General features: G+C 40.7%; 1 protein-coding gene across 1 annotated transcript in view; it reads right to left on the minus strand.

Moving 5' to 3' along the window:
• The window catches only part of ACOXL (acyl-CoA oxidase like), a 424,916-nt gene that overhangs the window by 68,928 nt on the left and 333,858 nt on the right, over nt 1-22,130 (minus strand). The window contains 2 exon segments of the mRNA XM_049784649.1: nt 499-569; nt 17,201-17,288. Of these exon segments, the coding sequence (XP_049640606.1) occupies nt 499-569; nt 17,201-17,288 (159 nt within the window).

Below are 22,130 nucleotides of genomic sequence, written 5' to 3' on the forward strand. Positions count from 1 at the left end.
GGGAAGGAAGTGACACCATTGCGCAAGAAAAGGAGAAGTTTTCCTTCTCATGGCAAACACAACTATGTTTCATCTGGGCAGTATCCCCCAAAGTGGCAGAAGCCACAGTGTGGTAGACAGAAAGCACAAGTGCTGGAATCCTTTGTCTTAATTAAAAAGTGTGGAGGAAGTCACAGAGTTTCACCAGGCCTCATAAATCTGCTGCAAGAATCCGGACTCTGTCAAATAAGCTTAAAGAGAAGAATCAGCACCCTCGGGAGAATGTGATAGCTTCTTCACCATTCTCAATGCCCCTCTGCTGTCACTCAACTGCACTGCAGGGATATGCCTGTGCTCATTACCCAGAAGTCCTCCTCCCCCTGATGACAAGTGTGTCCCCACGGAGCATGACATTCAAAGATGATGAATTTACTCCTGCTTGTGTAAAGGACCATATCCCCTGAGCCATCAGACAAGCTGCAAGCCTTTTAGGGAAGCTGAACTTCACCAAGAACCTACCTTCATTAGTAGGGCCTGGTCCTCCTGGTTGGGACAGCACCGCACTGCCAGGGAGAACTGTTCTAAAGTCACTGCAATGAAAGATAGAGCCAGTGAGTGGCTGCCTGTTAGAAATTAGCACCTCTAGGCTGGAGGAGAGCAATGGGAGCCAATTCAGCTGGAAATTTTCTCACTATCAGCCAAGATGCTCGCCTCAAACCATCTCCAAAGTTCCATCTAACACACCAGGGGGACTGGATGTTAGCCATCCCCCCAGAGACCATGTTGTGTCCATTTCCTATAACTCATGTTTGGATAACTGACTGCCAGGGAAACTTCAGGGCTAAGTTTTCAGTTCAATCTTCCAAGAAGGTTCCTGCATCATGTTTGTGTTGGTTGGTTGGTTTTATTTTGCTTCCATTTGGGGATTACACTCAACAGTTTTGAGGGTTGCTCCTAGCTTGGTGCTCAGTGTTGCTCCCAGTCATGCCTGGGAAACCATGCATTGCCAGCAATCAAACTTAGGCTCTCATCTACCAAAGCCTTTGAGCCACCTACCAGTCCTGAGTTGCCACATTGGTAAGTTTTCTCTTACTATGACTTGTATTTCCCAGAATCAACCCTACAAACTCTCCCAAATATTCTAAGTCATGATTTTCTAGCTATCTTTGTCCAACAGAACAGCAGACAGAAAATAAAAGTTGGCAAAACAAAAACAAACCCTATTTTTATTTGGTTTTAAACTCTTATTGGTTCTCTTGTTTGTTTGTATTTTGTTTTTTGAGGTCACAAGCTGGTGAATCTCAAGGCTATTTGCAGTGCATTGCTGAGGGTCTACTCATGGCAGTGATGAAGGCCATTCAGCTCCAGGAATTGAACATGATGCTCCTGTATAAAATACATGCACTTAGCTCTTTGAGCCATTTCCTCAACCTAGCTAAAAGTATGTTTCAATGATTCCTTTAAATCAGTTATGGCAGCACTAGGGATATTAATGTGGGCAGTGACTATGTAGTACATTCAGTACATTCCCTTTCTATGCTGGTGGCCCAGCTCTCATTCAAGACCATGCGAGAGAGGCCTTTTTATTATAGCCCAAACATACCAGATTACATCCCACACTCTCAAAATGAGCCTATACTACCTCAGATTGTTTAGAACCCTTCAGCCTTGCCCTATGTCTTTCTTTCTTTCTTTCTTTCTTTCTTTCTTTCTTTCTTTCTTTCTTTCTTTCTTTCTTTCTTTCTTTCTTTCTTTCTTTCTTTTCTTTCTTTCTTTCTTTCTTTCTTTCTTTCTCTTTCTTTCTCTTTCTTCTCTTCTTTCTTTCTTTCTTTCTCTCTTTCTCTCTTTCTTTCTTTCTTTCTTTCTTTCTTTCTTTCTTTCTCTTTCTTTCTTTTTCTTTCTTTCTTTCTTTCTTTCTTTCTTTTTCTTTCTCTTTCTTTCTTTCTTTCTTTCTTTCTTTCTTTCTTTCTTTCTTTCTTTCTGTATGTCTTTCTTTCTTTCTTTCTTTCTTTCTTTCTTTCTTTCTTTCTTTCTTTCTTTCTTTCTTTCTTTCTTTCTTTTTGGGCCACACCTGGTGATGCTCAGGGATTTCTCATGGCTATGTGCTCACAAATTGCTCCTGGCTTGGGGGAACCATATGGGAGGCCGGGTGATCGAACTGTGGTCAGTCCTAAGCTAGTGCAAGCAAGACGTAGATAATTTACCACTTGTGCCACTGCTCTGGCCCAACTTTTTTATTTTATTTTATTTTTTTTAGCAAAACTCACCCTTCAAAACCCATAGTGTGGACCTGCCATTCACTTGCTCTAAACCACTGATGGCCCTGATGTCCAGCCTACTCTCTGCTGGGCCCATCTATGAGTGGCCTCAGGACTAACGGGACGGTCTTATACCTCTGTTGACTCCTAGAATAATAGGTCACTTACACCACTAGACAAATCTCTGAATGAATTATAATCTGTCCCCAAGCCTCAGTTTTCTTACAGTCACCACCTGTCCTTAGAATGATTTTAAGGACAATCAGAGAAGCAGGTGGCTAGCAGGCATCAACCTTCTCCTCCGAGGACCAGGAAGCACTATCTCCAACAAGTCTTTGAATTGTCTACCGCATATGCGCGCGCACGCGCGCGCACACACACACACACACACACACAGAGGTTTTTCTATATTCATCCTTTGGTACTTAGGTATGTTGCCCTTGTAAATAGTGTACCTAGAAGACAACTGCTTCTTAGCTGCCTTCCCCTGTCACACCCAGTAGGCCCCATGACACTAGCCCCCTTTGGTGTTCTCCTTCTTGTGAGTTTCCAGAGACCCAGTGAGACTTCGTGGCTTCTGCACACAAACCACAGAAGCCAACGGCTGCAAGCACAGGCCATTTGTGCTGTGTGCTGGAAGTTCTGGGCTGTTTGTCATGTGATATAATGATGACATGGCTTCTGCTTTCCTATGAGGAGAATGATTTGTTCTAAAGTGGGGAGGGGGGGAGAAGTTGTTGTAGGCAGAATAGAAGGGGAACAAAAAGAACCAACTGAAGTGAGAAGAAAACATGGTAGTTTGGGTTCAAAAGACTGAGTGGTGCTGGTTTCCTGGGAATATGAAAGGGATTTGGAGACCCAGAGCTCAGGGGATGATTGAAATTATTTTGATCTCAGAGACTAGTCTTGGATTTGATAACTAAGACCTAATGTAAAAACAGTCTCTGTTTTGCTCCCCCTGCTCTCTTCAGTAGGCCTATACTACCTCCTCCCCATATGCTATCTACAATCAAGAGGAAGAAGCCAACCTCTTCTTCATTGTAGCAGAAATGGGGAGTCTGACTCCTGCTCCCAAGTGGAAATTTCTAGGAGATTTTTGTTAAGGAGAAGCAGAGATCTCCCTGGCTGAGATTTCTCTAGTTGGGTGTTTGTAGAATGATGCAGTGTGGTCTTCAGAACACACCAGACTGGGAGCAGGGCTTATAGACCTCTAGACAAAAGTTAGTGGGGTTGCAGTTTCTGTCCTGGTGAGGGAGGCCCTGGTCCTGCTCCTGGAGAGGTGAGCAGGTGCAGAATCTGCCCTGGAAGTAGCCACAGTGTTGCCCCACCTACATCCACTGAAGCTTCTATGTGTCTGCCACAGAGCACACAGCTGGCACCTCACTGTCCTGCTGCGTCCCATGTCTGAGACACTGAGACAGAGGCAAGCTCAGAGGCGCTACTTCTGTGTTTCTTTACAGAAAGGCTCAGTGTTGAGTTAGAGCCTTTTCTAGGAGCAGATGGGACCCATGGCTCCTCCAAGACAAACTACTCCTACATATAGCCACTGTCTTCCTGCTTATCTTTGCTTCCCTCTGGCTGCCAAGTTTTCTGGCTTTGCCTTTGGGCTCCACACTCTACCTTAGGTTTCTTCTCTGATATAACTGGTCTCTTTGGGCCAAAAAAATGTACCTCAAAGTGGCAATGCCTTCCAGCCCTTTCCTTCCTGTAGTTCACAAAAGCCTGCCTCGTACAGTAGAGTCAAGCATATTCCTCACTCCATCCAACACACTTTCCCAGCCATCATCTCTCAATGTGTTTTCTGGAAATTGACCAAAACACAGTCCTGTGGTAACAGGGGCCAAGGCATTCCCTGGAGAAGCCCTTGCCTTTGATGTTTTTTTCCTTTTGTCCACACTCTAATCTCCTCCCAGAATGCACTGCTACTTCTCTGTCCTTAGTTTAACTCATCCTTAAAAACAAGTACTGAGGAACCATCGATGAAACTGTCTGGAGACCTACCATATTCATACGTCTCCTTTGTCCTCCAGGGACTCCTCACATGCCCCCTCCCTTGCCAGGGGGTCACATGTGTTTGCCAATTATTTCATCTATGACATGAAAAGCATCACTTAGAAGTCTGGCCTAAAATCTTGCAAAGTCTGAAAACTTTATAAGCATGTAAACTAACAACAAGCTTCCCTGTCCTTGGTACTCACACATGTACATTCTCTCTCCTTTGAAATCATTAAGGACTCTGCTCACAGAGAGAGAAAGTAAGAAAGCTCAGGGCAGGCAAAGTTTGGCAGGACCTGAATTGGGAATGGGGATGAGGTCTTGTTGATGTTTAGGAAGCCTCGCTCCTCATCATAACCATGTGGGACCCGCTAAAGAGGACTGAAACTCTGGCAGGACAAAGGGGAAGAGCTAGCTCAGCCACAGGGCTGGACCTGGGGGGTGGTAGTGAAGGCAAATGGTTCCTCTCTCTCCATTCCTCAAGGTCAGGGAGAGGCAGCTGTTGTCACTGTTACCAACCAAGTCACAGAGGGAGCAGCCACCTCACAGTCCACTACTGGCAGTGTCCTCTTAGTCTGGCCACAGCTACAGCTCTCTCTGGAGGGATGAGAAGCCAGCCAGATGGAGGCCAGAGCCTGGAGTTAACCACAGCCTATGAGCCTATGAGTTGCTTCAGTTTAGATAAAGGGGCAGGCAGTCATCAGTGGAACTTGTCTGCTCACTGGGATAACCCTCTCCTAGTCCCTGTTCCTCTGTTTCTCAGCATAGAACATTTACACTAATGTATCTGAGGGACACCCCATCCTCTTCACTATCAAGAGGATAGGAGTCAACCAATTTGGGGAAAACCAAGAGTTCTGGATACTAGGGATAGTATTTAAGTGGGAGGAAGCATGAGCAATTGCCTGACAGTGTCATTTGATCTCCATTCCCATGGAATGCCTTTTCACTAACTCTAGTTGATGGGGTTCAGGCCCTGCAGACTCTCAGGAAAAGCTGGATTATGTATCCATTTTTTTTTGGTGCTTCTAGGGTTAGAACCCAGGGCTCATACATGCATCACACACATTACTTTGGGGACATACTCCACTTTGGTTTAATTTTTGATGATGCAAAACATCAGATCTCATCTCATCAGATATCAGATCCAGGGCCTCACTCATGCAAGGGCTCTGCCATGGAGCCATTTCCCCCACAGTCAAGATGACTATGACACCATCTACAAAGGCCCACCCTTGATGTTTCCTCCCTCTGCCTCCCACCTGTAGTGGCTTAATTCAAGACCCACAGGGTCCTTTGTGGGGCTACTGCCCCTGTTTCTTCCCTTTTATCCTTTGTTTCCTCATCCTTCTCTCTGGACAGGCTCTGACTGCCCCAGCTCCCAAACTAGCTTTCTGCCACAGCCAGCAACCCTGCCTAGAACTTCAACTTTGTCACACCTCACTTGCTTTGAATCTTTCCCAGCCAAGAGGCAGACAATTCAGGTCAATGATGAAGATTCTTGCATTTGTACCTGACTCTACTGCCTCACATGTGTCTCATACCAGTGCACCTCACACACCAACATGGTGGTTCCAGAACCACCCCTGCATTTCCTCCTTCCATTCTACTACAGACCTTTCCCAATTTTCATAATATAATGAGTCTAGAAGTACTGACACATGTCTATCCACAACATAAACTGCTTTGTTGGGCACTGAATGGAAGGATCATGCACCCAATACACCAACTATGACCACAATCAATCTGAGCTTCTCCTAGAAGCTGGGGTAGCTCTCAGATTAGCACTACCCCACACAGTAGACTGTGATGTGGGGGGTGGGGTCACACCTGGCAGTGCTCAGGGATTATTCTTTGTTCTGCACTAGGAGTCACTTCTGGTAGCTTGGGGACCATATGAGATGTTGGGGACTGAACCTGGATCAAAAACATATAAGACAAGCACCCTACCAGCTGTTGCTATTACTCAAGCCCCAGCAGCCATTTCTGGGCTTTTTTAACCCCAGTTTCTCCCAATGTTTCTGGACCCTAGGATAGCTCTCACTGTGTGTGTTGGATGAGGATGGGAAATAAGGGGGGAGCTCATCAATACCATTTGTTGATTAAAACAGGAATTAAAGGTTGTGCTCATCAATACTATTTCCAAATGACAACTGAGCAAATGCTGATCTCAGGGAAAACTGGGCCAGATTCAGGTCTAGAGTTTATTATGGGAGTGTGGGGTGACCTCAAGTATTTTCTAGGAGACTTGGGGTCCCTACTGATTATTCCACCCACTGGTTGTCAGTTCAATGCAATGACCCAGGGATGCAGTGCTCCTGGGCCTCAGGGGGGGTGGGCAGGTACATGTAGTGTTAGGAATCAATCCCTGTTATACACAGTAACCACTGTACTATCTTCTTGCCTTGTCAGATGCATATTTAACAGTTTATGTGGAAAATTAGAGCATGAGAGATGCAGCAAGTAAGTACCAGTGTCCCTGCCAGCCTGCCCTTTTTGGTCCTAGATGTGAGGCTGTATCCAAGGTAGTCTGACTATTTTTGTAAGAGGAAAAGACAGAGAAAACAGGTGCACTACTCTCAAGCATGCCTGGTCTATGAGACTGCAGGGGTCTCTGACCGAACCAGAGCATCTTCTTATCACTGTTAAAAACAGCCTTTGTAGACATGATCAGAAAAACTGACCTACATGTCTGTGTCCTAGAATGAGTTTATATAAAATTCAATTTGTCTTAAATTTCTCAGGACTAAAGAATTCCAAAATGCATATAACACAACCAACTTTGTCCATCACTTCATCAAGAAACAACTATATATAACATAGAAGCTATTTTGAATACTTATACTATTTTACAATTTCTTACTCTTGTGTGAGTTTTGGTTCATGTACTTTCATCCAGAGCAGGGCAACCTTAACTTTTTCTACCCACAACCCCTTTCCACCTGAGAATTTTTTATGCTATCCTATGGATAAAGTCACAGAAAACAGGTGTAGAAAGCAAACATTTACCTATAAAAAATGGTAAAGACATTTATTTCAAACAAAACATTTCAAGATGATGTGCCATCATCTGGGATCATGACCCAGGGTTTTTGGAGATATGCTACAAGTCCTTTTTGCTGCAGTCTTGGACACAGCATAGTTTTTACTCAATTCCAGAAATCTGTGGGAAAGTTTCCTTTTCCAGGATGCTAATTAAGAAAGAGTTTCTGAATGGTGCTCAGGAACAATATTACTATGAAGAGTTTCCTTCATTGCCATTTCCTTGAACTCTCTAAGCAATGAGATTAAATTCTCCAGATCTTCAACATCTGCTTTGAAATAACAGATTCAAATGAACAGATTCACTGGTTTTAAGCTAGTGAAGGAAGGTGAAACAGCAATACGTTGTGTTCTGTTATCATGTAACCATTCCCTGCTAACATTCTAGGCTACTTTAAGCAGAAATTAAAAGATGTTAAGACTATCTTGGAGGAGTAAATGCCACCTATTTTATAATTTCTAATGCTGTTCACATTTCTCACCCAAGCCCATCATTTTCAAGTTAACAGAGGATTCTTTTTTCTCTGTATGTAAAATGTTATCACTCAGAAGCAAAGAGAAAAGTAAATTCACAGAAAGGAAACCTGGCACTATTTTTCCTTCTGACATTTAGAGTCTATCATAGGTAAAAAAAAAAATGTTTTTATCTCTGGTGATTTATCAAACTCAAGATTTCATAAAAGATAAACAGATGCACTGAAGAAAGAATATAGCATTGTAATATTTCATTTTGACACCTAGAGTAGCAAAAGAGCATGTAGATCACACAGCTCTCTCCACACACTCAGACCTGCCCAGGAGTTACGCATGTCATTCTGGTTTTCACAACACAATGAAATGACAGTGTGCCAGGAGGCACCTCGAAAGAAAATAGTCACCATCGAAACATATAGATTATTTATAGCCAGAAAACTCAGAGCTGAAAGAAACCTGGCTGTTGACAAAGAGCTGCTTTTTTTCCTCTCTCTCTCTCTTTGCGCTTTCTGTAGTTCATTTTGGTTTTTGTGTGGGTGGCTCATGGGAACTCAAAGGTTATTTGCTAAATGTTGTGTGAGATTAGAACATGATGTCCTTTAAACCCTAAATTTAAGTGTATGGTTATTTGCAAACACATTGCACTTTAATCATATGAAACAAAACGTTTTATTTTTCTTTTTTAGGTTTTGCAGTCAAACTTAGCTTACTCCTGCCTTTATACTAAGAAATCCCTCCTAGTGGCTCAGAGAATCATATGGAATGCTGGGGGGGTCAAACCCAAATCAGTAGCTTGTAAGATAAGTGCCTTACCCATTATATTATCTCTCAGCCAAACTTTTCTTTTTCATTTTGTTGGGGGAAGGGTATATGTGACAGTGTTCAGGGATTACTCTTGGCTCTGCATTTAGAGATCACTTCCTAAGGAACTCTAAGAACTTTGCAAAGCAAGTATCTTCCCCTCTGTACCATATCTCTCCAGACTTATGAAATCAGACTGTCTAAAGTATACCTAGAATCGACAGGACAAGACTCCTAACCTGTTAAGTCTGCTCCTAAGAGAAAGGCCATCACATTGAGTTCCCATACAAAGTGCCTCATTTTCCATGTCCTGTGCTTCTCTCACCAGCCACCTGGGCCTTGTCCAGGCCTTGTTTTGAAGCCTCTGAGATGAGAAATCAGGATGAAATACAGAGTCATGGCAATTGTGTAGGGACTCTTTTTTCAGCCAAATGGCAAGATACAGAGGAGGAAGAAAAATGTGTGAAGGAGCAGGGATGTAGTTCACTGGCAGAGGACACACCTGGCTTGCAGAAAATCCCTGAGAGTGATCATGCCTAAGAAACATCACCATGCCTGCTAAGTGTGATTCCCCAATAATCCTCAGTTCTCAGTGCTGAGCTGCCACAAGTACATGATCCCAGCACATGGGTGGCTGTCCAGTGTGAAAGCACCTTACCTAAGGTGACCCTAACACGAAAGACACCCCAACAAATTGGAGAGGGACTATTTTTTTGTTAAACAATCAGATTCAACCCCAACAAGCACTTATGTGCCCCGCAAGGGATGTTAAGGGTAGCTTCTGCCAAGATTGGAATTTCTCCCACCTAGAACACTTAAACAACCTCTTCTGGCCTCCACTTCCTCAGCTGGTTATGGGACCAAGAATGGGGCATTTCTCAGTGAATTGGCAGAAGTGTTTGGGAGTTAGTTGCCCACAGCTTACTCACTGTTCTCATGATAAGAAAGTCCTTGCACATCACATGTTTTTATTTTATTATTTTTTAATTTTATTTTATTAAAACAATTGGGATCTACAGAGTCATTTATTTCATGATTTTTTATTTTAATTTTTCAAAGACACCCCCAGTTGGAGCTGTGGGAAGCAATTCATGCTGACTCCAATAGAGGAAAGTGTGTGTTAAATAAATGTACAGAGAAAACCTTACCCAAATTTAAGGCTCATGCACCACTGTTTATCTAAAAGAGGGGAAGGATTGGGAACTTAAGGGAGAATATCTTAAAATATAATGTCTATAAGGCTGGAGACATGGTACAGTGGAAAGGAACTTGCCTTGCCTTCAGCTAATCCCTGGTCTGAGCTCTCCCCACCCAGAAGTGATCCCTGAACTCAGAGCCAGGAGAAAGCCCTCATCACCACTGGTTGTGGCCCCCTCACCAAAAATAACCAAAAACGAAAACAGATGCCGGAAAGTTCTAAGCAAAACTTTGAAGTAGCTGACAGTGGAAGTAAGTAACCATAGTTGACTCTGGTTAATTTTTTTTTTATTTTATCTTTCTGAGTCTCAGTTTCCCCAGTAAGTTCTAGGCAGTTGTCATGCAGACTAAAGAAGCAAGCAGGGCTCAGCTGGGCTCTGGGCACAGAGGCACTACAAAGAGGAAGTGGCCAGCCACATACACAAGAGTCAGGTCAAGGACAGCAGCTAAGTTCACAAGTGTCATGTCAAAAGACAGCAGCTGAGTTCTGACCCTCGTTTACAGAACACAGAGCCACACCTGTTCTTTTTTTTTTTCTCCTTCCTCTCCTAGTGTCCTTGGGTTATTTGTCATAAACTCTTTCCTAAATGGTTGCCACCTTCGAAATAGAAGGATACAAACAGGGAAAATGGTTTTCTTTTATTCTTTCATTTTATTTTATTGAAACCATTGTGGTTTACAAAGTCCTTCGTAGTTGGATTTCAGACTTACAATATCAGGTCCAATTCCACTACCAGTGTTGACCTCCATCAATGTTTCCAGAGTGCATACTATACCACTATCATTTGTCCCCTGGTTTGCCAATATAATAAGCCCATTTTAAGTTTAGATTGTTCTAATTTATGTTTCTTGATTCTACTGTTGTTGACTTTGGCTCGGATATTTAGTTTTGTACTTTTTTTTTTTATCTCCTCCAATCACCTGAGACCACTTGGCCCCAGCCCCATCCTTTTTCTATCCTTTCTTAATTTTATAGAAAAATGCAGAAATGAGGTAAAACTAAGTAATTCCTATTCCAAGGTTCTATGAATAAGGTGGGAGCCCCTATCTAAAAGATTTAAAAAAAAAGGTGGCAGTGGTTTTTTGCATAGGCATAGTAAAAGTTGGGGGAAATAGAAAATACCTTTGTGGTTTAAAAACAGGGTGTCCCTGCACATGAAATATCCTGCCATAAAACCAACTACAGTCTCCGAGTATAATAAGTTGTCTAACCCCAAAGTCTTTCTTCATGGTCCCAGGAAAAGTTCTCCTCAATCATGGGTATCACAATTAGGCTTCAGTAATGAAAGATCTTGGTTTCTGCACAGATTCTATGTTGAAATCAAGGTGTCACAACACAGACTCAGAATAAAAGGATAAAAAACAATTGTATATGCTACTAGAAAACAAAACAAAACAAAAAAGCTGGGACAGCCATAATTATATCAGACCAAATATGACAAAGATGGACACTACTGATTGACCAGGGGAACAATAGACCAAGAAGTACTAACTTTGATCAACATTTATGCACCAAATAGAGTCATCAAATATGTAAGGCTTTTTGCTCACAAACATAGAGAAACATATGGATAGAAATGTGATAATAGTGGGAGATTTCCACTTGACAGATCCACTAGGCAGAACGCAAGCAAAGACTTAAAAGTCCTAAATGAGAAGCTGGAAGAAGTAGAATTAATGGATCAATGTGGGGCCTTCTATCCTCAAAAAGCTGAACACACATTCTTCTCAAGAGCACATGGAATCTTCTCTAGGACAGACCACATTTTAGAACACAAGTCTAAGTTACATAAAGTCACAAATATAAAAATTATACCAAGCACCCTATCAGACCACAATGCCACAGAAATCAAGAGATCACTGATATAAAAAGAATATGTGGAGAAAATCTAACAACTGTAAACTAAACAACATACTGCTCAACAATAGCTGGAAGAAAGAGATCATCAAGAATGAAAACTGTTTTCTAAAGATAGTTCTCCAAATCCTACGGTGATGGGAGGGGGGCTTCCAGAGAAAATCAAGAATGAAAACTGTTTTTTAAAGATAGTTTTCCAAGTCCTGGGGTGATAGGAGGGGGCTTCCAGGGCTCAAGCAATGTGTCAGCATATGGGGTCTTCAGACCCTGAACCTCATGCTTATCTACAGGACCCTGAAGAGGTGATGAGGTTTTAGAAAAACACCCAGAATTCTGCAGAAGACAATTCTTCCCCAGAACCAGACACCCCAAAGCTTGCAACATCCTCACTCTTGTGAACCCTCATACCCCAAATCAGAAAGGCTGGAGCCATACCAGGTAGGTACTTTTCCTTTTCCTGGGCCAGGAAGGCCCAAAGTAAAATCTAAAGTTTCTCAAGCTGGGCCACACTCTTTTCTTCTTTTTAAAATATACCACATTTCTATTAGTGCCAAGTGCACACATGCTTCTGCTTATGAGGGCTCACTTGATGTGCCCCTAGACCACATTTCAGCTTCTCCTTTCCTCTAAGATCAATAGCAGACATGTGTACTTAAAAGAGTGAATTCTAGTCCTCTCCCTCAGTGTGGTCACTCCCTGGGTTTGCACCCATAGCTCTCTACTGTCCCCATGAGATATTTCAGTAGAATTTGTGAGCACAGCATGGACCCCTCCTCTACTGGCCAAACATGGATTTGGAGCCCCTTATCTGCCCATTGTACCTTCTGCCTGGCTATCAGCCTTGAGATCCATACCATAAAAGCAAAGCAGCTTTCTTCTCTCTTCCCACATCAGAACCCCCAGATCTACTCTGCTGGAACCTGTTCTGGCCACTTGCACATGCCAATTCTTGGTTCTCTTGACCCCTTGGCTTGCTTCTACCACTCACCAATTTATTAATGTAAGAACAGATGAGATCAGGCCCCAAACTGTCTCCTGGGACTGAAGCTTGCCCCACCTGCAGAGGGTGCTGCTGGCAAGGAAGGGCCCAGATATGAAAGGAATTTAGTCTCTGTGGGACTCACCATGCCCATGTGCTAGACTTGCACTTCCAGAGGCAACAGCCAGAACACTGCCAAGCCCCATTATTAAAAGACCAGTGGTGCTGGCTTTTGATTTCTGAGCTCATTCCTGTGGTGGGGGTTGTCTTTACTGAGATGACTCAGTTTTGGAAACTTTTGTATCTGGGTATCAGAAAATGACAAATCCCTTTGGGACTTTGGGTTGGAGTTGTGGTATTTCATTTTTCTGAGCTTGCATAATGTAATGCACATTCAACGGGAGGGGTAGTAGGAAGCAGTTTCCCATAATTTTCTAGAAAATAAATGCCAAAACCCAAATTAAATCAAGGTGATGGTAGTTGTATAAAGAATAGCCCCATTAACAATGAGGAGAAAAAAAAATGCTGATCCCATGAAGAATATTGGAACAAGCACTCAGAGATAAAATATAGAAATAATGTATTAATAATGCATGTGATCACATTTTTTATTAACAAAGAAAGTCTTGTTTGAAAATAAATACAGCCTCGAGCACAGTCTGAAATTAATCCTCTGATACGCAGAAATTTACACTATTTATATATTCTAATTATAATTACAACTTGCTCTTAATGTGAACACTCTAAATTATAAGTCACTTTATTAAGAGACAGAAGAGGGACTTCTTGCAGCATAATGAGAACTACTCCCAAGCTTTCAGAAGGAAAAAAAAATCAAGAGAGAATTCTGCATGGTGCTTAAGCACATTGAATATGATTGATTTAGTAAAAGTGCCTAGCTTCTCTTTTTTCTCATTCAGGAATTGCTACACCTTCTGGGGTTCCCACAGCACCAGGCTTCAGAAGGTCTATTTCTAGTACAAGATAAAAATGTGTATCATGGAAAAATACCATTTATCATTGTAATGCTACATCCATTTTGAAAATGAAAAAAAGACTCCTTAACATTTGTATTTCCAAGCTGGTTTTCCTGTGTCTTCATGAAGTTAACAATAGAGAATAAGGGCTAGAAGGCTTTTTTTTTTTTTTTTCATTTGTTTCTAATAAAAGTTGGCTTGATTCTGAGTTTATTGTCCATCTGGGGTGATGGTAAGGTCTGTGCTTTCATAGAATGATTTTTCCCTCCCTGCATGCTCTCTTCCTTCCTCAATTTCAGGGGTCACATCTAGGTTTGATCACAGAAGACAGATGAATCTTGTTCCTTCTCCTGTAGCCTCCAGAACTTAGCATGGGCAGTGAGCTGTCTGAATGTCTGGCAGCAATGATTTAAATGGATCATGGGCAGGTGCACTCACTGTATTCTCACTTCTAGAACTTTCTACACCCATACACACCGCTTCCTTATGGATTACATTCTCAATTTCAAAATGTGCCCTTGATTTCTAGATGCTATCTCCCTGAACTAATTTCTCGTAGTGCTTTGCTGTTCTTTAGGCAACCAAATTCACATCCTTTGACATTGAACCAGAAAAACTGTCCTAAAAATAATCACATTGGTTGTCCTAGTTACTAATCAGTGCTCAAGAGCAGTTTGCATTACTTTGGCTTTGTGGCAACAGCCAAATGACAGTTCTTCTGGGGATAAAACTTCACAGGTTGGACTCTAATCTGTTTAATTTCTCTCTTCTTCCTATGGAACCAGATTTCAAGTTTCAGTTTGGGGTATGAGAACAAAGGCTTCTGTAGTGATTTTATAGCGATGAATTTTTTTTAACTTAATGCTTTCCAGTGTCTTCTCTCTTATTCCGGGAGGCAAAAACTGTGTCGTTGACATTTGATAAGTAAGGATGAGCTAAAGCTCAAAGAGGTTGACTCACTTGTAGTTACATAGCTGGGAGCAATATTCACACAGCCTTTGAATCCATATGTCTTGACTCTAAAGTCCACCTTCTCACCATTTGAAATTGAGAAAGTCATACATAATGCAGAGATGTGTGCAGGAATGTTCTATATACAAGAACATTTAGCATGCACTTGCCTGCCTGGAAATGATATTTAGCTAACTGTAAGATATTCAAATAGTTCACTACCCATGAAGAAAAGTCACATCAGCTTTTGGTGACTGAGTTTCAACCTTTTTCACCTTCTTAGCACCTCGCTCATTTTATTCCCAGTGTGAGGTGAGTGACCCCAGACATAATAATAGTATCTCTAAGATGATGTCATGGGTACTGATACTTGGTATCTGCCATTTAAAACTATAAGCCAGAGTTCACAGCCCATGTCCTAGAATGGGCAATATATGAAGTCAATACACAAGATCCTAGAAGAGGCCCCATACTAAAATCAGCACCTTTTCTAAAGTAGAGCTGGTAAAAAATCTGCACAAAATGAAGCAAAGGCCAGGGACATACTGGCCTTCCACAGGCAGTCTGGAATGCAGATTCATAACCTAGACAGGCTTTAGTCTGAGTCACAGACCTGAAAAAATAATAATGCAACAGAGCAGTAAGAGCATGCATAAACTTCCCAAGAGGTGAAATTGGTATTGAGCACCAATGCAGGAAGTATGCATGCAACACATTCTAGACTCATTGGTGAGCAGGTTAGTGCATAGATTTCCCTCACTGATCCAGACAATTGCCAGCATTCTGCTTATTGATTATCACCGTCCCTGTGGGGATTTCCTCACAGAAAGGATGGCATGTATACCAAAGATTGAGCAGTTGGAATTCGATTAGTTGTTTTTTGTTTGTTTTTACTTTGGGGGCCATACCAGGCAGTAGTCAGGGTTTTGTCCTAATTATACATGCCTGGAAGTGTTTGGGGACCATTTGGGATGCCAGGAATCAAGCCTGGGTTGGCTGTATGCAGATTAATTGCCCTACCTGCCATACTACCATTCTTTCCCCTGATTTGTGATGATTTGTGACAACTCTGATTTTGATTTGCGATTAACTAACTCTAGCTTATAGATCTATCACTTTTGAGTTAAATAAAGGTAAGCCAATGGCTTGTATCTTACAGATAGTAGTATGAAGAGAATATGAATATTTCTGGACCTGTAAATAAGTCAGTGTAATACTATTTCCTAATGGCCCTGAGGGAGGGCCCTTTTCCTAACTCAGCCCTTCTTGCTCTCAAAGACCCTTTCCAAGAAGTAGAAGGTGAAATCAAGCAGGATCTAGGCTGTAAATGAATGACAATTACTAAGGGGAAAAACTCTGAGAACACAGACCTGGCCCTGGGTGTGGAACTCCAAGTGCTCCAAATTCATGAGTAATTTGTGTTCTTTCTTGCTCACTCACCTACCATTCTCACTTTCTATCCTAAACTTTTTGGGGATGGGGTAAAGACTCTTGACACTGCTCAAGTTTCCTGGGATCACTCTGCAAAACTTAGGCAATATGGCTGGATGGCTGCAGTACTGGAGATCACCAAGACTACTTACCACAGCTCTATCTGGATATGCTCGGGCAATGTGGTACAGATCAAACCAGGGACAAGCACTAACTCCACCTGTTGTGCTATCTCCCAGGATCTTGGTCTTATTTTTTGTTTGTTTCTGTTTTAGGGGTTACACATAGTCAAGGGTTAGTCCTGGCTCTGAGCTAAGTAATTACTCTTGGATATTCAATCTGAAATTATACTGGTGATGCTGGGAGAACCATATAGGGATTAAAGTTGTATCAGCCAGGAAAGCAGGGAGGCCAGGAGCTAGGCCTGTGCTGGATCTATAGTTTCAGAGAGAGGGGGCTAGTGTTCCCTATAGCAACTGAATGAACTAATGGCACAACAATAATTTAAACAATAATTTTAGTATTCAACAATAATTTTTAGGAATAACATGCAATCTTTCCAGAAGTCTTACTCTATTTTCAGTTACTTATTTAATAGATTTTGATCATATGAGATACAAGTAAGCATGACAAGTTCCTCAACTTTGGGGCTCTGCAGACACTTTGGACAGGAAAACTAGTGCTGTGGAGTTCTATCCTGGGCAGTGTTTTAGTGACATCACCCCTCCACCTTCTAGTGATCCCTGTGCAGTGGTGATTCTTGGTAATGTTTTCAAAGCTGTGCAGGAATAAAAGTCACCCTCATTGAGAGCCACAGCTGGAAAAGGCTGCATCTGTCTCTTGATCACTTGGGGTAAGATTTAAGTTGTTTGTTCTGGTGTTTGACATTTTTTCAGGCATCAAATCCATGAAAACAGCCCTTTTGATCTGTATGCTCACCTCCTTTTATATCATTTGGGAATGGCTGTCACTTGTGGACAAAGATCCATGGTGGAGCACATTGCCTACTATGGACTTGAGCTACCTGTACTGTTCCTGGACTTCAGCTCTGAAATTTGTGGGTGTTGTTTAGTCAATGTTCTCAATAAAAGAAGAGTTTATCGGCTATGAACTTTATATTCAATACGAGGCATCTGGGCCCCACTTCTGACCATGAGGGCTCAGAGTTGAGCAGGGACTGTCTTCTCCCTTGGAAGTCAGATTCTAGCTAAACTGTAGGCTTAACCTCACTTCCTATTAATGACACAAGTCCACTAACCTCTGTGAACGTGTGCCAGGGACAGGGCAGCTATGTGGTGAAGACAAGAGTTCCAGGCACTGAAAAAGTCTTCTTTCTGGTTTGTTACCTGTGATAAAGACAGAAGAACAGTCACTGTGGGTAATTAGTTGAGAGTATGGAACATCAAACAAAACAAGGCAGAGGCAATCTGGACATATAAAGCTTTTCTGAGCCAGGAACCGATTCTGATCCCCAGGACCACTGAAAATCACTGTGTGAATCATGGAGGCCCCAAAGTACTTCTAGGGTGGACTGTGTGATCTCACTTGGGACCTTGCACTGAGACAGCCAGCTAGGTTGGCCACGTATCTCTGAGCATAGCCTTTGTGCCCGTTGAGGTTTTCTTGGGAATCTCTCCCACCAAAATAAAGAAATAAAGTAAGTTAAATTTTTTTGTCTATAGTGGAAAAGACAAGATTTTTCTAAATTTAAACAATGTGGTTACAAGGTTGTTCATAATACAGTTTTGTCACAGATAAATTTGTTCATAATTGAGTTACAGTCATACATGATAACAACCATCATCAGTGTGCATTTCTCACGACCAATGTCCCCAGTTTCCCTCTCACCCTTTCTGATGCCCTCTTCCCTTCCACCTACTATCATACAACTGTGTTTTGGGGGTAGGGATTTTATTCACTCTCTCTCTTTTCTTTTATCACAAGGTGCTTTGCACTGCTGCTAAAGAAAAGGTGCATGTTATCCCCTTTCAGCACCCTGTTCTTGTCCAGAGTGACCAGTTCCAACTATCACTTTCATAGTAGACCCTTATCTGCCCTAACTGCTCTACCCACTCTTCGTGGCAAGCTTCCTCCCATGTATTAGTCCTCATCTCTATCCTCATTTCTATTATCTCTGGATATCATACCACACTGTCTTTTATTTTCCTTATATTCCAAAGATGACAGAGAGTATTTTTTGTTTGTTTATTTGTTTTGGTTTTTGGATCACACCCGGCAATGCTCAGGGGTTTTTCCTGGCTCTACACTCAGAAATTGCTCCTGACAGGCTCAGGGGACCATATGGGATGCTGGGATTTGAACCACTGTCCTTCTGCATGCAAGGCCTTACCTCCATGCTATCTCTCTGGCCCTTGAATGAGATTATTTTATTTTTATTTTCTCTCTCTCATTTTACACAGAATAAAAATCTTCATATGCATACATGTAAAAGCATTTTTATGACTGCATTTTTCGATGGACTGCATAGTAGTTCATTGTGTAGATTTACCAATCATTTGTTGTAAAGCACCATGGTTGCTTCCAGATTCTGGCTATTGTAAATAGTGCTACCCTGAACATAGGAATGCATATAGTAATTTGATTTTTGTGTTTGTATTCCTAGGGAATTTCCTAGTAGTGGTATTGCTGGATCAAAAGGAAATTCAGTTTCCAGTTTTATTCGGGAATATCTATATTATTTTTGTGAAGTGTGCCATTCTCTATCGTGTAAGATGGTACCTTATTGTTTTGATTTGCATCTTCCTGATGATGTGTGATGTGGAGCATTTTCTCATGTGCCTTTTGGCCATCTGTATTTCTTTTTTGAGGAAATGTCTGTTCTTTTTTTACCCCATATTTTAAAGGGATTAGATTTTTTTCTTGTTAAGTTCTGTCAGTACCTTATATATCTTCGATAATAATTCTTTATCAGATGAGTATTGGGTGAGTAGATTTTCCCATTCTTTGTGTCCTAGTCATGGTTTTCTTGGAAGTGGTAAAGATTCTCAGTTTAATGTAGTTATTAAGAAATGTTCATTTCTGTTCCTTATAACTTTTTTAATTCTAAAGTCTTTCTGTTTCATCTGATATTAATATAGCCACCTTGTATCTATAAGAGATTTGGTTGCTGAAATGGTTGCCCTCCAATAATTTATTTTGATCCATGCTTGTTCTGACTATTCAAGATGTGTATCTTGTAGGCAGCAAAATGTTTGATTGAGCTTTTGATCCATTTTTACTCTCTATTTCTTAACTGATGCATTTAGTCCATGACATTGAGAAACATAATGTGCATAGAATTCAGTGTCATATTTTATTAAGAGTTTCATGTGTCTGTTGATATGTCTTGTCTTAAAGTAGACATTTTAATTCATGAAGTTTGCTTTTGAATCTGTAAGGTTTCTGAGCTGATTTTTTTTTACAAATAATTTTTTATTGTGACCAACGTGATATACAAATCTTTCACTAATATTTGAGGGTACATAGTGACATTGAATCAGGGGTATTCTCACCACCAGTGTTGTCATCCCTCCACCCCAGTTCCCAGTATCATCCTCCTTTGCCCACCTGACTACTAGTATAACTGGTCCCCTCTCTGTGTATAGCTTGTTGAAGATTGGCTATCAATTCTGTTGTTGTTAACTTTGGGTTTGGTGTTTAAGTCTGATCCTTTTTTTAATTTCTACTCAACGTTCATATGACTGTTTGGTTCTGGTACCATCCATTTTTTCACATAACAAGATGATTCAAGTTATGTGGTTCCTTCCTGATAAATGCTCAGAATACAAAAAAAAAAATCTACAACAAAAATAAACAAAAGAAAAAAAGAAACAAATATCAAATGAAAGACCAAAACTGGCAACTACAAAAAATGTACCACCACGGTGGCGCAAGTGGTAAGGCATTTGCCTTGCATGGCACTAGCTTAGGATGGGCCGCAGTTTGAATCTCCGGTGTCCCATATGTTCCCCCAAGCCAGGAGCAATTTCTGAGCACATATCCAGGAGTAACGCCTTGATAGGTCAACCAGGCTAAAACTTAATAAAAATATATTGGTTCTGAAGGAAGAAATAGAAAAGACTGGTTTAATAGATATAGAAAGCTCTTTATCACTAAAAAACTATTACACATTATTCTCCAATGTGCACAGGAATTCTCCAAGATAAAACACATATTAGGAAACAAAACATGCCTTCATAAAATCAAGAGGATAAAAATTGTGCCATTAAATTATTTATGTAGGCTTTTTCTTCCTTCCTGATAAATGCTTGAAAAGCTATAAATTTTCCTTTTAGTACCACTTTTATTGTGTCCTCAAATTCTAATAATTTGTGCCTTCATTCTCATTTATTTCCAAGCATATTTTGCTATCCTCTTTGGTTTTGTCTCTAACCCACTAGTATTCTTAGTGAGCTGTTCAAGTTTTGTTCTCTGTGCTTATTTATAATCCACTTGTTTTTTCTTTTTGGTGTTTGGGCCACACTCAGTGATGCTCAGGGGTTACTCCTGGCTCTGCGTCCAGGATAGACCACATGCTGGCTCATAAAACATTTCCATAAAATCAAGAGGATAGAAATTGTACAGAATACCTTCTCAGATCACAAGGCACTAAAATTAGAAGTGAACTACAAAGGGTTACAGAAGCAAAACTTTAACACCTGAAAATTAAACAGCACATTTCTGAACAACCAGTGGGTCAGAGATGAAATCAAATTGGAAATCAAAACATTTCTGTAAACAAATGACAATGAAGATACAAACTATCAGAATTTGTAGGACACAGAAAAAGCTGTACCAAGAGGAAAATTTATAACTTTGCAAGCACACATCAGAAAGGAAGAAGGGGCCTACATAAATAGTTTAATGGCACAGCTTTTAAAATTAGAAAATGATCAACAAAGGGAACCAAAAATAGGTAGGCAGAAGAAAATAATAAAGCTTAGAACATAAATCAATGAAATGGAAATAAAAAATTCAAAACATCAACAAAAGCAAAACTTGGTTCTTTGAAAAAATAAACAAGATTGATAAACCACTAGCAAAACTCACAAAGAAACAGCGAGAGACTTAATCAACCGGATTAGAAATGAAAAGGGTGAGATCCCTACAGATACTGCAGAGATTACAAAGGTAATAAGAGACTACTTTGAGAAACTCTATGCCACAAAAATGAAAATCTGTAAGAAATGGTTATATTCTTGGACTCTACAGTCTTCCCTGATTAAACCAGGATGATCTAGCATATCTAAATAGACTCATATTAATTTACTCCTGAATAAATTAAGAGCATAATCAAAAGTCTTTCCAGAAACAAAAGCCCAGGCCCAGATGAATTCACCAATGAATTCTTTCAAACCATTATAGAGGAACTACTCTTGATTCTTTTCAGGCTCTTTCACAAAAATAAAAAAATCAGGAACACTCCCAAATAGTTTTTTATGAAACTAACATCACCCTGATACCAAAACCAGAGAGAAATGTTGCAAGAAAAGTAAACTACAGATCAATATTCCTGATAAACACAGATTCAAAGATTCTCAATAAAATTCTGGCAAATAGGGTACAGTGCCTCATCAAGAAGGTCATATACCATGACCAAGTAGAACTTATTCCAGGAATGCAAGTATGGTTTAACATATGTAAATAAATCAAAATAAAATACCATATATTAACAAAAAAAAAAAGAAAAACCATGTGGTTTTATCAATAGATGCAGAGAAAGCATTAGAGAGGTCCAACACTCATTCTTAAAAGATGGGAATGGAAGGAACTTTTCTCAATATAGTCAAAGCCATCTACCACAAGCCAATGGTGAATATTATTCTCAATGGTAAAAAATTAAGTCTTTTCTCTAAAATCTGGTACAAGACAGCGCTGCTCTCTCTCACCACTCCTATACAACATAGTGCAGCTATTAGGCAAGAAAAAGTCATCAAGGCATATGGATAGGAAAGGAAGAAGTCAAACTCTCACTGTTTGCAGTTGACATGATTATATATTTAGAAAACTCTAAAGATTGTACAAAAAAGCTTCTAGAAACAATAAATTCATACAGCAAAAATAAGTGGGCTTTTTAACATACAAAAATCAATGGCCTTCTCATACACCAAAATAATAAATGATAGAGATGAAATGGACATTAAAAAATCCCAACCACATATACTAGCAGCTCGGGGTACAAAGGAGGG

This window comes from Suncus etruscus, chromosome 12 (assembly GCF_024139225.1).
Source record: "Suncus etruscus isolate mSunEtr1 chromosome 12, mSunEtr1.pri.cur, whole genome shotgun sequence".
NCBI classification, from domain to species: Eukaryota; Metazoa; Chordata; class Mammalia; order Eulipotyphla; family Soricidae; genus Suncus; species Suncus etruscus.